General features: G+C 45.0%; 1 protein-coding gene across 1 annotated transcript in view; it reads right to left on the bottom strand.

Annotated features, from left to right (window-relative positions):
- Positions 1-11,945: 11,945 nt before the first annotated feature.
- NSG2 (neuronal vesicle trafficking associated 2) overlaps positions 11,946-13,511 on the bottom strand; it is a 61,621-nt gene continuing 60,055 nt past the window's right edge. Inside the window, exon 5 of the mRNA XM_077138104.1 lies at positions 11,946-12,226. Coding sequence (XP_076994219.1) covers positions 12,035-12,226 — 192 coding nt within the window. The 3' untranslated portion in view covers positions 11,946-12,034. The remainder of the gene's footprint in view (positions 12,227-13,511) is intronic.

Raw genomic sequence — 13,511 nt, 5'->3', positions numbered from 1 at the left:
GTCTTCACTTTCTCTTTCAAGAGCTCGTTGGTCTGAACAGTGGGTTTCTTTTTTTTCCTTTTTAATTAGTTGGGCAATTTGCATAGAAGGGAATAAATTACCAACACAGAGAGGCGCATCCTCCTAATCAAATGTGTTTGTTTAAAGCTGCAGGGGAAAAAATAGCCACCCAGTGGAGAGGGGAGGCTGTCAGTCCTGGAGAAGAGTGGAGCCAGGGGGCCTCCAAGCCAGATGATGGGGAGGATGACGAAGGAGGGCACGAACTGACCTGTGCTGGGCTGCAGAGGCAGGCACCCCGGCGCTGGGGACACCAGAATGGGCGCAACCCCCTACACACTCGACCTCTCTGAGCCTCCAATTCCTCACCTATAAAACGAAATAATCCTAGTACTTCCTACCTATAGTCTAGCGAATAAGTAAACAACTGGAAAGGAAGTGAAACAGCAGAAGCATGCACAAAATGCTGTGGAGACACAAAGGGAGAGCTAACTCTGAGGAAGAGAGTACCATAGGGCTGAGAGTGGAATAAACATTCGCAAGATAAAGAGATGAAAGTTGCGGGAAGGGCTGAGAAGGTATGACTCTTACTCCTTAAGTTCAGCTAGGCAAGATCTTTTTTCCCCCAAAACCCAATTAAATTCCCATTTTGAACCATCATCTTGCTGGGCCAGCAGGTGTGGGAACCTCAGTTTACTGAGAGAGTTAGTTCCAGAATCTTAGGCACCTCTTAGAAACCACCTGTGCTTGTCTCCACTGCCCCTTTAGGTCAAGTGCTCGCTTCTGCTTCTGAGTTGCAGATGGACCCCCAGTATCTTCTGGAAGGCTGTCCATCCTCCTGGACTCAGTTGTTGCCTTTTTTCCCTGGTGCCCAATGGAGTCTGAGCACCTGGTCAGCATCCTTCCTGACCCACACACCTCTCTGCTCCATCCCCCCTCCCTTCAGCTTCCACTCACAATCCAGTGGTGAAAACTAGTACATGGTCAAGCCTGAAAGCAAGAGAGGAGCTATGAAAAATATAGTGCTTTACTGGTCAAGGCCCTCCTAGTGACAGTTTCACACAATGGAAGGGGGTTGTGGATTTTTGCTAGACAACCAGCAGTCTCTTGTCACTGTTGGCATCTATTCAAGTGTCCAAGGGAGCAAGCAGAGCTGTGTAGAAAAATGGAATTTGGCTTCAACTTGTCTTAGTTGGAGAGAATGATGTAGCTGATTAGGAGTATGTATCATGGGAACAAATATGAGCAGTGAGGACCTGCAAGCCATTTACCTATAACCCAAGCACGATGGCTAGTATTCAAATTTGCCTTTTAGTGCAGCCCCCAAGGCCTCATATATGGGTCCCCTATGGAACAGGGAAGAGGTAGAGGTGTTGTGGATAAAATTAAAAAAACAAAAAGAACTGTTTTTATTAAAACTTTGTAGGGCATTGGAAGCACAAGCAGTCCTACAGTGCGACCCTGATAACACAAGGAAATGCAAAGGAGAGAGCAGTGCCTTCCACTCTTACTCTGCCAGAGACCAAGGCAACTGGAAACTACAAGGACTCCAGGGCATTTGTAGCAACGCTCATCAAAATCTGAGGATATATTGGGCATCCAGGGAGCTCAGCAGAGCAACAGAGCCCAGGAGACACACACCTGCTCTTGACCACACGTGAAACTCCATCAGGGGCTCCCAGAAATTCCTGGAGTGTGCTGGGAGTGAGTTATTTACCACGGGGCTGCCTCCAAGGGGGCAGGTGTCTATGACATTACAGGTATTATTGTTCATAAGACCCCACTGGTATTGTCAGGGTGGTGAGACGTTGGGAAACTGAGCTTAAAAATAACAATGCATTGATCCCCTCCAAAAACATTAGCCTTTGGAGCAGAAGACATGACTTTATATGAAGCCTTGCAGTGAAACAGAAATGAAGATAGTATACTCTAAAACAAGTTTAGATGACTCAAAAAGATTCTAATGATATCAGGAAAAAAATGACATGTATTTGCAGTGATGTCAGAAATCCTAAGTGTCAAGAAATGGCTGTCCATATATTCTAGAGTTGACTAAATACGTAAACATATTGTAGGTAACTGAGTCAGATTTTCCACTCTCAGAGAAAGAAGTTACAAATAAGCGAAGAGGGAATGCTAGCATGAAACCTGTATTTTTGAGTTACAATTGGAGATATCAGAATAAACTCATATTTGTTTAATTTAAGCAAATAATGGAGGTGGTAGTGCTGTTGTTGATGATGATGATGATAGATCAGTAATGTGGTAGATTGAATTATGTACCTGAACACAGACAAGTTCTTAATCTTGTGTTCCTGTGGATGTGGGCCCATTGTAAATAGAACCTGTTGAAGATGTTATTTTTGACTAAGGTGTAGTAAAACTGACTGAGGGTAGGCCTCAATCCATACTCCTGGAGGAGTTATAAAGAGAAGAAACTAGAATCCAGAGGTTGGAGAAGGCCACACAGGAGGAAGCCAGAAGTCAGCAGAAACCAGAGGAGGCAACCCAAGGTGAGAAAGACCGCCATGTGAAGAGATGCAAAGACAGAAGCCAGTGAACTCCACAGATTGCAGCAAGCCAGCACCAGAGCACCACAAATTTGGGGGATAAAACATGACCTTTCCAACACCTTGATGTTAGACTTCTAGTCTTCTAAACTATGAACCAATAAATTCCAGTTGTTTAAGCCAAACCATTGTGCGGGATTTGTCATAGCAGCCTAGAAAGTGAAAGCATATTAAACTGACAGACAAACCAATAGATAGAAAGACAGATAGAGATGATGGATGGATAAACAGATAGATAAGTGGGTATACATAGGCTAGCATATATTATAATTTCCTAATTCTGTCCTCTAAGATGGCCTAGAAGCAATGAAACTCCTGCAGCAATGGGCACACCCAACACCCAGATGTTGGTTTCTAAATACTATTCCCAATAAAAGAAACAAGAGCTTCTTGGAGAAGTAGTTGATTTCAGGCCAGAACAGGGAAAATACCAGATGTGCCTAAAGTACTTTGTGATGCCAGGAAATAAAGAAGTACTAAAAATTAACAAACGAACTAAAAATAGGATGCATAAAATGTCACAGAAGCCAGCCTGAAACAATTCCCAATGACCAAAGCTGAATTAATTTGAGTAATATAGTATTGGGTTATAACCCAAAGAATTAAATTAAATGATCGAATAATAAATAAATGGGGAGGAGGGACATAGCCTCCTCACAGAAGGATTCCAGTGAATAAATGTAGACGGAATGGAAGGACTATAACATTATAAGAACACTACAGCAGTAGATGCAATAGGCAGGATCCACTGATACAGGCTAAAATAAATGTGTGAAAGTTTAAAGAGAAACACGGTATTTTCAAATCCTCAAAGTATCTTCCCCTTCAATTTTTGTTAATTATAAAGGGTGAAAATAACAACATTACTGTGGAGAGTCCTGACAGACGCTAACTTACCCAAGGGATCAAGGTAAACATCAGCAGTAATAAGCTATGTTGATATAATGTAACACTGAGTTGATGGGCTGAGAAAGGCACATAGCATCTTTGTCTCCAAACTCCATATCCTGGATCTAATCATGGGTAAACATCACAGAATGCCAGATTGATGGACAGTCTAAAAAGTTCCTGACCAGTACCCTTAAAAAGTCAAGTTCATGAAAGACAAGGCAAGAAGGAAGAATCATCACACACAGAAGGGCATAAAGGAGACATGACAACTAAATGCAAGATAAGATTTTGGATCAGATCCTGAAACGGAAAAAGGATTTGAAGGCCAAAAAAAAAAAAATGGTGAAAACGCAATGAAGTCTATAGATTGATTTTTTTTTTAAATGCATGTAAATAGTTTGGTCAAAATTGCTTGGGGAAATATGAAAATAATCCCAAAGCAATATTTTAAATTAATTTATCATTAAAATGGCTTATTGGTATAATTAAATGTATAAATTAAAAACTGTTTGTGGGGTGCATGGGTAGTTCAGTGGTAGAATTGACCCAGGTTCAATTCGTGGTCCGTGCACTCAAACACACACACACACACACACATACATTCAACAAATGGTACTGTGATAACAGGATATTCATATGGAAAAGAATGAAATGTGACCTACACAGCATACAAAAAAATACTATTCATAGCTATGGGGAAAATGGGGCAGCATGTGGCTTCATGTTGCATAAATAAATGCATAGATGGTATAGGAAGTCCTGGGAGGAAAGGGGATTTATGTGCAAGCTTCCTCAGGGTGGGGCAAGAGGTAGTTTCTATGTTATAAGCACTTCACAGCCATTAGCCTCTTTTAACCCACAGCAGCCCTATGAAGGGAAGGGGTTATTATAAACAATTCCACTTTACAAATGGGGAAACAGAGGCTATGAGACTTATTCAAGGAACACTACGTACAATTTTTTTGAGTGACAGCTATAGGTAAATCTTTAAACACATTATTCTTACACAATGATGTAGAATCAATTATCAACCAGACTTTAGGGAAAAGGAAGGCAAAGCTTAGAAAGGGGAATGGAGTGGGCTGTGGTTACAGATCAGGAGCTGGGGGAGGAGAGCCCGAAGATTGTCTGGCCTGGGTGCCCATACTCCCTCCCTGAGGCCGCAAATCTCCCAGGGACACTGTCATCATCCCTGCCGTAGACCCCCAGCCCCAGCCCAGACGCAGGCACACCACTCACCAGGGACCTGGAATTCAAAAACAAAAGTTACAAGTCAGGCCACTGCCTCTGGCCACCATTTGCTTGGAAGGAGACATAGAGTCGAAGACAGAAAAAGACAAAAACCAGACAAAAAGGAGAGAGACAAAATACAGAAGGCAAAGAGAGGCAGAAAGTGTCCAGAGCCAGGGGTGTGCATCTCAGAGAGCAACTCTTACTGATCGAAGTCTGGGTCTGTCTGGGTTCCGAGATTCTGACAAAAAGACAGTCAGATAAATGCCCGGCTTTGCCAGACTGAGTCTGATCGATGGGAACCAGCGTTGACATTGCCATGTGTGCTGGTTTGAAAGGATATATGCCCCCTAAGAAAAGCCATGTTTTGATATAAATCCCATTTCTTAAAGGTAGAATAATCTCTATTCAATACTGTATGTTTGAAACTGTAATGAGATCATCTCCCTGGTTGATGAGATTTAGTTAAGAACGGTTGTTAAACTGGATTAAGGGATGACATGTCTCCACCCATCTGAGTGGGTCTTGATTAGTTTCTGAAGTCCTATAAAAGAGGAAACATTTTGGAGAATGAGACACTCAGAGAGAGCAGAGAATGCTGCAGCACCACGAAGCAGAGAGTCCACCAGCCAGCGACCTTTGGAGATGAAGAAGGAAAACGCCTCCCGGGGAGCTTCATGAAACAGGAAGCCAGGAGACAAAGCTAGCAGATGACACCGTATTCGCCATGTGCCTGTCCAGCCGAGAGAGGAGCCCTGACTGCGTTCACCATGTGCCTTTCCAGATGAGAGAGAAACCCTGAACTTCATCGGCCTTCTTGAACCAAGGTATCTTTCCCTGGATGCCTTTGATTGGACATTTCTATAGACTTGTTTTAATTGGGACATTTTCTCGGCCTTAGATCTGTAAATTAGCAACTCATTAAATTCCCCTTGTTAAAAGCCATTCCGTTTCTGGTATATTGCATTCCAGCAGCTAGCAAACTAGAACAGATTTTGGTACCGGAGAGTGGGGTGCTGCTGCTGCAGTTTGCAAATACCAAACATGTTGGAACGGCTTTTTAAATGGATATGGGAAAGATTCTGGAAGAGTTGTGAGAAGCCTGATAGAGAAGGCGTAGAATGCTTTGGAGAGACTGTTGGTAGAAATGTGGACTCTAAAGATGCCTCTGATGAGGCCTTAGACAGAAATGAGGCACGTGTTATTGTAAACTGGAAGGAAGGCGATCCTTGTTTTAAAATGGCAGATAATCTGGCAAAATTGACTAGTGGCTTTGGCTGGAAGGTAGATTTTAAAAGCCATGAACTTGGATATTTAGCAGAAGAGATTTCCAAATTAAGTGTCGAAAGTGCAGCCTGGTTTCTCCTCACAGCTTATAGTGAAATGCGACAGGAAAGAGATAAGCTGAGAACTGAACTCTTGAGTACAAAGAAACCAGAAATTGAAGTTCTGGAAAATGCTGGGCCTCCAGAAATGGAGACCCCAGAGAATAGTGCTCCATGTGAGGATTTGACCAGATGTGGAACCAGTCAGCCATTTCAGAGAAAGTCAGGATCGGACATGGAGTTATCCAGGAAAGATTTGTGGAAACTCCTTATGTCTGATGGGCATGATCCAAGGCTACTGCATAGAAAGCCAATGAGAGTGCTGTGGGACCTGTATAAACAGAGCCGCTGCCAGTCTGGACTGAGGGGTTCAGAGAAGGGACACATTGGAGGAAAAATAACTGCAGAGGCAAAACCGTGGAAGCTGAGGTCTGAAGTCAGGAAGCCTCGGGCCAGGAGAGTGGACCCACCCAAGCCCGTGGAGAGGGTGAGTTTGCCCCAAAGGCAGAGAATGGGCCTTCCACCTCATTGCAGTGGAAGAGTCATGCCGCCTCAGGCCTTGGAGAGGGTGAAGCACGTTTCTTGGGGTTGGGGGAGAGCCTGGCTGCCACCACATGGAGGGGCTGAGCGTGTGCCCCGGAGATGGCAGAGAGCCCGGGTGTGGCCCCAATGCTTGGAGAGGGTGGAGCCAAGAGAAAGGTGGTCTCCCCAATATCCCCCAAGGTTGCATTCAGAGAGAGACAGGCGTAGGCATTTGGATAGGGTGGGACTGCCACTTTCTAAAGCCCTGAGGATAAATGACTCTCAGACTTTGAAATCTAATGGACTTTGCCCTGCGGGTTTTCAAAACTGTATGGGTCCGGTGACCGCTGTGTTCCTTCCTCCCTATGGAAATGTGTCTATGTATCCTATGAATGTTCCTCCTTTGTATGTTGGCAGCAAATAATTTGTTATGAGTTTTCAAAGGTCCAGAGCAAATGGAGAGAATTTTGCCTTAGGACAGACCATGCCTGTAACTGATTTGATGAGATTTTATACTGACTCTAATTTGATACTTTGTTTGTATTGCTACTGAAAGGTTTAAGGATATCTGATATTGTTATGAAATTAATGTATTTTGTATATGGGAAAAACATGTCTTTTTTAGGGGCCAGAGGGTGGAATGTGCTGGTTTGAAAGGATATATGCCCCCTAAGAAAAGCCATGTTTTGATATAAATCCCATTTCTTAAAGGTAGAATAATCTCTATTCAATACTGTATGTTTGAAACTGTAATGAGATCATCTCCCTGGTTGATGAGATTTAGTTAAGAACGGTTGTTAAACTGGATTAAGGGATGACATGTCTCCACCCATCTGAGTGGGTCTTGATTAGTTTCTGAAGTCCTATAAAAGAGGAAACATTTTGGAGAATGAGACACTCAGAGAGAGCAGAGAATGCTGCAGCACCACGAAGCAGAGAGTCCACCAGCCAGCGACCTTTGGAGATGAAGAAGGAAAACGCCTCCCGGGGAGCTTCATGAAACAGGAAGCCAGGAGACAAAGCTAGCAGATGACACCGTATTCGCCATGTGCCTGTCCAGCCGAGAGAGGAGCCCTGACTGCGTTCACCATGTGCCTTTCCAGATGAGAGAGAAACCCTGAACTTCATCGGCCTTCTTGAACCAAGGTATCTTTCCCTGGATGCCTTTGATTGGACATTTCTATAGACTTGTTTTAATTGGGACATTTTCTCGGCCTTAGATCTGTAAATTAGCAACTCATTAAATTCCCCTTGTTAAAAGCCATTCCGTTTCTGGTATATTGCATTCCAGCAGCTAGCAAACTAGAACACCATGGAAACCAGCTTTTTTCTTGGGTTTGTTTCAGGAGTGCTGTTTTCTAAAGAGCTGGAATGGTATGCTTCTTAGAAAAATTACTGAGGATTTATTTCTTCTTCCAGAGGTCTTCCCGGTGAGATGAGAGGACATTGTGGGGGTAGGGACAGATGCATTGATCAGCAGCAGTCCTGCCAGGTGGTCTTCCAAGTTTCCAGATAAATGTGTGTCTCCCTTAATGTCCTCTGACTTGATCAACTATTCATTCATCTCCCCTCCCTCCCCAGACTGCAAGCCCAGTGGGCAGAGGCTGCTGCTTCTTGTGCAGTGTTTTATCTTTGCATCCAGCACTGGCCCCGAGGAGACAAATATCCCTGAATATTTGTGAGAAGCCCGGCTTTCCCACCTCCTTCACACCTCTGCCATGCTCTTCCCATTTCCTGCAGAGATGGCCCCATGGAATCTTTTCCACAGCCTCCTGAATTCTTTTCTGTCAAAATGCAACCTGTCCTTCAAGTCCCAGTTCCAAGTTCAGCTACTCTAAGAACCCATGGCTGACTCCCATATGAATGTGGGAAACTCCCTTAGGAATTTCCAGTATACTCCAGCTCTTTGCCCCATTGCCCATCCTGCATAGTTTTGGTCCTGCCTTATCTGCCCCATCAACCGTGAGCCTCTCAAAAGGGAAGTTGGCACAGGACATGGCCACATCACTAAGAGATATCCAAAATGGGTATGAACAGATTTAAAAGATGTGCAAAAGTCACAAACCCAGCATGTTCTACAAATCAAGGTGCTGTTTTGTAATCATCATCTGGCTCCCCCGATGTTTTGTGAGCCAGCAGAGCTCTGTGAAATCCCATCCTCCAAAAAACAGGAACTTGTCCCTGACCAGAGTTCACTCTTCTAATTGGTTCCCCACTCACTGGGCTCATGGGAGAAGTTAGGAGGCCTTTTTTTTCTAATGAGAGTAATTATGACTCTGCCAGGAATAGTGCATGACCCAGAGTCCCTGCTAAAAGCAAAATGTCTGTCTTCATCTCCTATCCCTTCCATTTCCTTCATTTCCATTCAGGCACCCATAGCCTGTTCATTTCAGAGAAAGGATAGCTTTGATTCATTTTTTAAGGCAATGGATTGGCAAATCCATTTATGACAGAATGTGTGAACATGTGTTCATTAAGTCTTTAGTTGACTTTGTGTAATTGATTTTTAAAAAGGGTGTTTCCATGTTGGCCATATGGCTCGCCTGCCTTTGTGAGTGGACGCCAGCCCGGATTTCTATTCTTCATTGTCAGCTTAGTCCCCTAAAAAGAGGCTTGAGACCCAAGGCTTTCTGGGTATGATTAAGGTTGCCCAATGCCCAGTGCTCACTTTGACTCTCTCAGCAGGCAAGAACTGGGCTGCAACTTCCTTCTCTTCCCCCCACCTGCCAGGCACCCTTGGCTGCAGCCACCAGCAGTGTTCAGCTTGGTGCCTCGGCTTCCACCTCTGCCCTGGTGAACCCTGCTCTCTTTCTCTAATGCCTTGCCGTCTATGTTAGATAGGATTTGTGGGCACAAACTGTCAGTTAGAAAGCAAGATCAGAACGTGTAGTTACTGCTGCATGGCTCAGTGGTTAAGACACTGGTACCAAAATGTATGGGTCAGAGACACAGCTCTGCTGCTCACGAACGGCAGGGCCCTGGACAAACAGCCTCACCACTCTATGCCTCCATTTTCTTATCTTAAAAGGGGACTGCTGATGACAATAATGTTGGTGATAAGTGTAACTGCCTCTCAGCACTGTTGTGGGGATATCTTGAACAGGTATCGATATGGAGTTCTGGCTGAGAATAAGCTCGTACCTTGACATGATAATTGTGACTTGACTTGCTGAGGAATTAATGGAGGCATGAGAGTGTTGCTCAGGGTCTCATACAGAGCAGGAGCAGTCCAAGTGGGCAAAGACGTCACAGAGATGGTGGTTTGAATCCCAGCTCTTCTGCTACATCCCTAGAATAATCCATTTTCCCCTCTGAGCTTCAATATCCTCATCTGTCAAATGGAGCTCAATGATCTCTACCTGCCAAGGCTAGAATAAGCTTTGAATGAGTTTATTTTGACAAGGGCCACACTCTGTGCCTCCATTCTGTTCCTTCTCAAGCTGTTGGCTAATGACCAGTTGCATTGCCTCAATGGCCGCATCGGGCTCTTCTTTGACTGCTGTCAGTTTCCACATGTAGACATCAGGGAGTGAATATGGTTCATTCCTTGCTGATGCCCCATGCCCAGCACAGCCTTGGACCTTGGAATATGCTCAGCAGATGCTTTCAGGATCAAGGACTTAGGGCTGCCAGACAAACAGCCAGGTGCCTCCTTGAATCTGAGATTAGGACCTCAGCATTAGTGCAGGCTCGTTACCTGAGGAAAGAAATTCCCCCAAAAGCCTAATTCCAGCCCCACCTAAATGACCACACTGCCCCTAGAGCTCAGCACTGTCCTCTAGGACCCCTCAAGCTCACCGAGGCTGGAAAACAAGACAGTTGCAAAGGAAGGTCAAGACGCTCAGACATATCTATCTTTATTTGTTTCCTGCCAGAAAATTTCAAGAATTACACCAAAAAATACTTCAGCCTCTGCTACCTACTAACAAAAATACACCACAAAATTATAAAGCGCTCAGCGGGTTTTCGCTAGGGACAATTTGTTATTCCACTTCAGATAACAAATGAAGTTACAGGTGACGCAAGATGATAGGAGGGTGAGAGAGAAGGGAGGAAAAATCAGATGAGAGCGTTTGGCAGGATGGTTTGAGCTTACACTTATTACCCATCTGTTGTGTGCAAATGATTTTGGCAACGCAGCAAGCCACCCCAAAAATATACCTTTCAAATCATCCGTCAGGGACACCTGAGGAAGCAGTGCCACATCTCAAATAACCTTTTCTCCCACCCAGTTCTGGTCCAGTTGACCCTGGAACCAGCCGACACCCCATAGGACAGGCCTCCCTGAGAGATTTGGGAGAGAATCGTGTGGGAGCACCTGATATGGCTCCAGGGCATTGGTCAATGCGGGATGCTGCCTCCTCGCCAGAAACATCCAGAACCAAGTTGGAGCATCTGGACAAACATCCCCTGTCAACACAACAGAGTGAGCAAAAGATAGTCACATTTTTTTCTGACTTGTTTATAAATGATTTGAGGTTGCTGGCAGCCCCAAACTTAAAGTCTTCTTGGCTGCCCCCTGAGGCTCCTCGTTCTGATCTTTACCGTAAATGTCATTGCTATTGATATCAGCACTTTGGGAAAAAACAAACAATTTGAAAAAAAATTAGGTGCCTGTGCTTCTAGCCTGGCCAGGTGCTAGCTGCCTGCACTGTGCCTTCCCTCCTCCTGTGGCCTCTTTCCTTTCCTCTCCCTTTCTGTCTTGTTACTTCATGAACATGAGTGTCATCCAGGTATAGAACTCTAAAGACAAGAAACAGATAAAGAAAATTGGCCCACTTGTCAATTTGCTTGCACACAGCACACCACAAAGTAAGTTCTCAGAGACAAGGCCAGGTGAGTGTGCCCAAACCTTGGTATGGACACCCCTATAAGTCTGTGCTAACCTTGCAAAATGCCCCAGTGGGGGACAATTTTTACTTGGGTTGAGTGCCTGCATCCTGGGCTCCCTCCATGCTGATGTCAGTGCTTCTCCTGGACTCGGCCATTTCTAACTTCCCTTCTTCCTACCCTGCAGGCCAGAGGAAAACCATGCGGCCCGGGTCTGTGTCACCCCCAGGAGCCCATGGTGAAACTACAACTCCTTGTCTAAGAGGCCCGGAGACTCTGAGCTCTCGACTGTCTTACAACAGCTTCCAGATTTAGCCAGTTTAATGCATTTTGTTCATTTCCTTTCCTTTTTAGTTCTAAAAATTTTCCTAACAAAGAATAAGCAGCGGCTTTGAAAATATCTTACATGGGAACGATCAACACGAAACATGCCTTTGTACATGAGCCTGACTCTGGGACGAATCAACAATACCAAGGGACAGAAAGAAATATCCATTCAGACAACTCCAGTGCACAATATTTTCAGTGAGTTCCTCCCCCCACCCTGCCCTGCCCCGCCCCCGCCCCCATATCCCAGGAGTACAGTGTTGTCTTATAACTGGAGCTTGGCTTAGCCAACCAGGGAGGCCCCCTCTCCACCCCCTATACTGGCTGGTGGGGGTGGGTCCTCTAATGGCCTTGGGTCTTGGGTGGCTTGGGCTCATGGATGACCGCAGCAGCTGACAGCCAAGGCCCGATGGCCCGGGCAGTGCTCTGCTTGGCCACGCTGTAGTGGCTGATGACTGTGTAGAAGCGGCTTCTGGAGTTGGGGTCCTGGGATGAGTAGTAAGCATCCAGGGAGGCTGGGATGCAGCGCTTGTGCTGGGGAAGAAAGAGACAGAGTCAGGGGGAGTTTGGCAGACAGTGTCCAATCCACCCTGAGAAACAGTTACCCCATTTGGGAGCCACAGCCATGCCAGGCTTTCGGTAGGAGAGCAGGTGATAGCGCCTGACCTGGGCCCAATACACAGCAGGGCTTCACCAACCACATCACTATTTTCACTATCATCATCATCATCTAAGTTGCCACTTATTTGAAGCCAGAAGAAATGAATCTAATTTTGATATTGATTTGAAACTTACTTTTTCTCCTTATTGATTATATGACTATGGGACATATTGTTGGTGACCCAACCAGATCCACCCACCCACCATTTGCTTCTCTAGATCATTGTCTGCAGCCAATGGGAACCACATCATCTATAAATGTCTTAGAGATTACTCTCCATTCTTTCCAAAGTGTGAGTAGGGGGAGTCAACTGCCAATAAAAGGCTGGTACGGGAGAATAGAAGTCTGACATGCTTGCCTCAAGGTGGGAAACTCTGTGGTGTTCTTCATGCTCCAGGATCCCCTGTGGGATCAGACTCAGACCAGCCTTCACAAGAACCCATACCACTGCCTAGTTTCTTCCTCAAGCCTTTATCAATAAACCACTTGGACAAAAATCCCCATTTTGGGCTTAGCTTCTTGGGAACCCAATTTGAGGCAATGACCTTGGACAAGTCACTTCTCTCCACTGAGCCTCAGTTTCCTTTTTGGTTTAATTAATAAAATAATAGTGTCTGTTTTGATGAGTAAAGGAGTTATTGCAAGTGAAGCAATTTCTGACATTTATAGAAAGCTTCCCAGGTGTGGTATAGTGACCAGCTGACCACCAAAGGTTTTACTATCTTTCCATAGTGATTGCTGGTAAGCAGCTGCCCAGCCAGTGATTGCACTTGAAGTCCTGTGATTCACTGAAGCCAGTGGAATGTGAGTGAGAGTGATTTGCTTCTCCTAGCTGTGAAGTGCTAAGAAGAAGCAAGGCTTTTCTTTCATTGCCTTTGCCCAACTGCTGGCTAAATGGAAAGCATGCCTAGGTTCTACAACAGTGCTTCTCAATTAGGGTGGTTTTGCCTCCCAAGGAACACTGACAATGTCTGTAGATATTTTTAGTTGTCACAGTTTGGGGGTAGTGGGAGTTACTACTGGCATCTAATGGGTAGATGTCAGAGACAATGCTAACATCCCATAATGCACAAGGCAGCTCTCATAACAAAGAATCATCTGGACTTTAAATGTCAATATGCTCAGGCAGAGAAACCCTTCCCTGGAGGAAATTTATTC

This window comes from Tamandua tetradactyla, chromosome 20 (assembly GCF_023851605.1).
Source record: "Tamandua tetradactyla isolate mTamTet1 chromosome 20, mTamTet1.pri, whole genome shotgun sequence".
NCBI classification, from domain to species: domain Eukaryota; kingdom Metazoa; phylum Chordata; class Mammalia; order Pilosa; family Myrmecophagidae; genus Tamandua; species Tamandua tetradactyla.
Note: the sequence above shows the minus strand (reverse complement) of the source record. Positions and strands in the feature narration are given on the sequence as shown.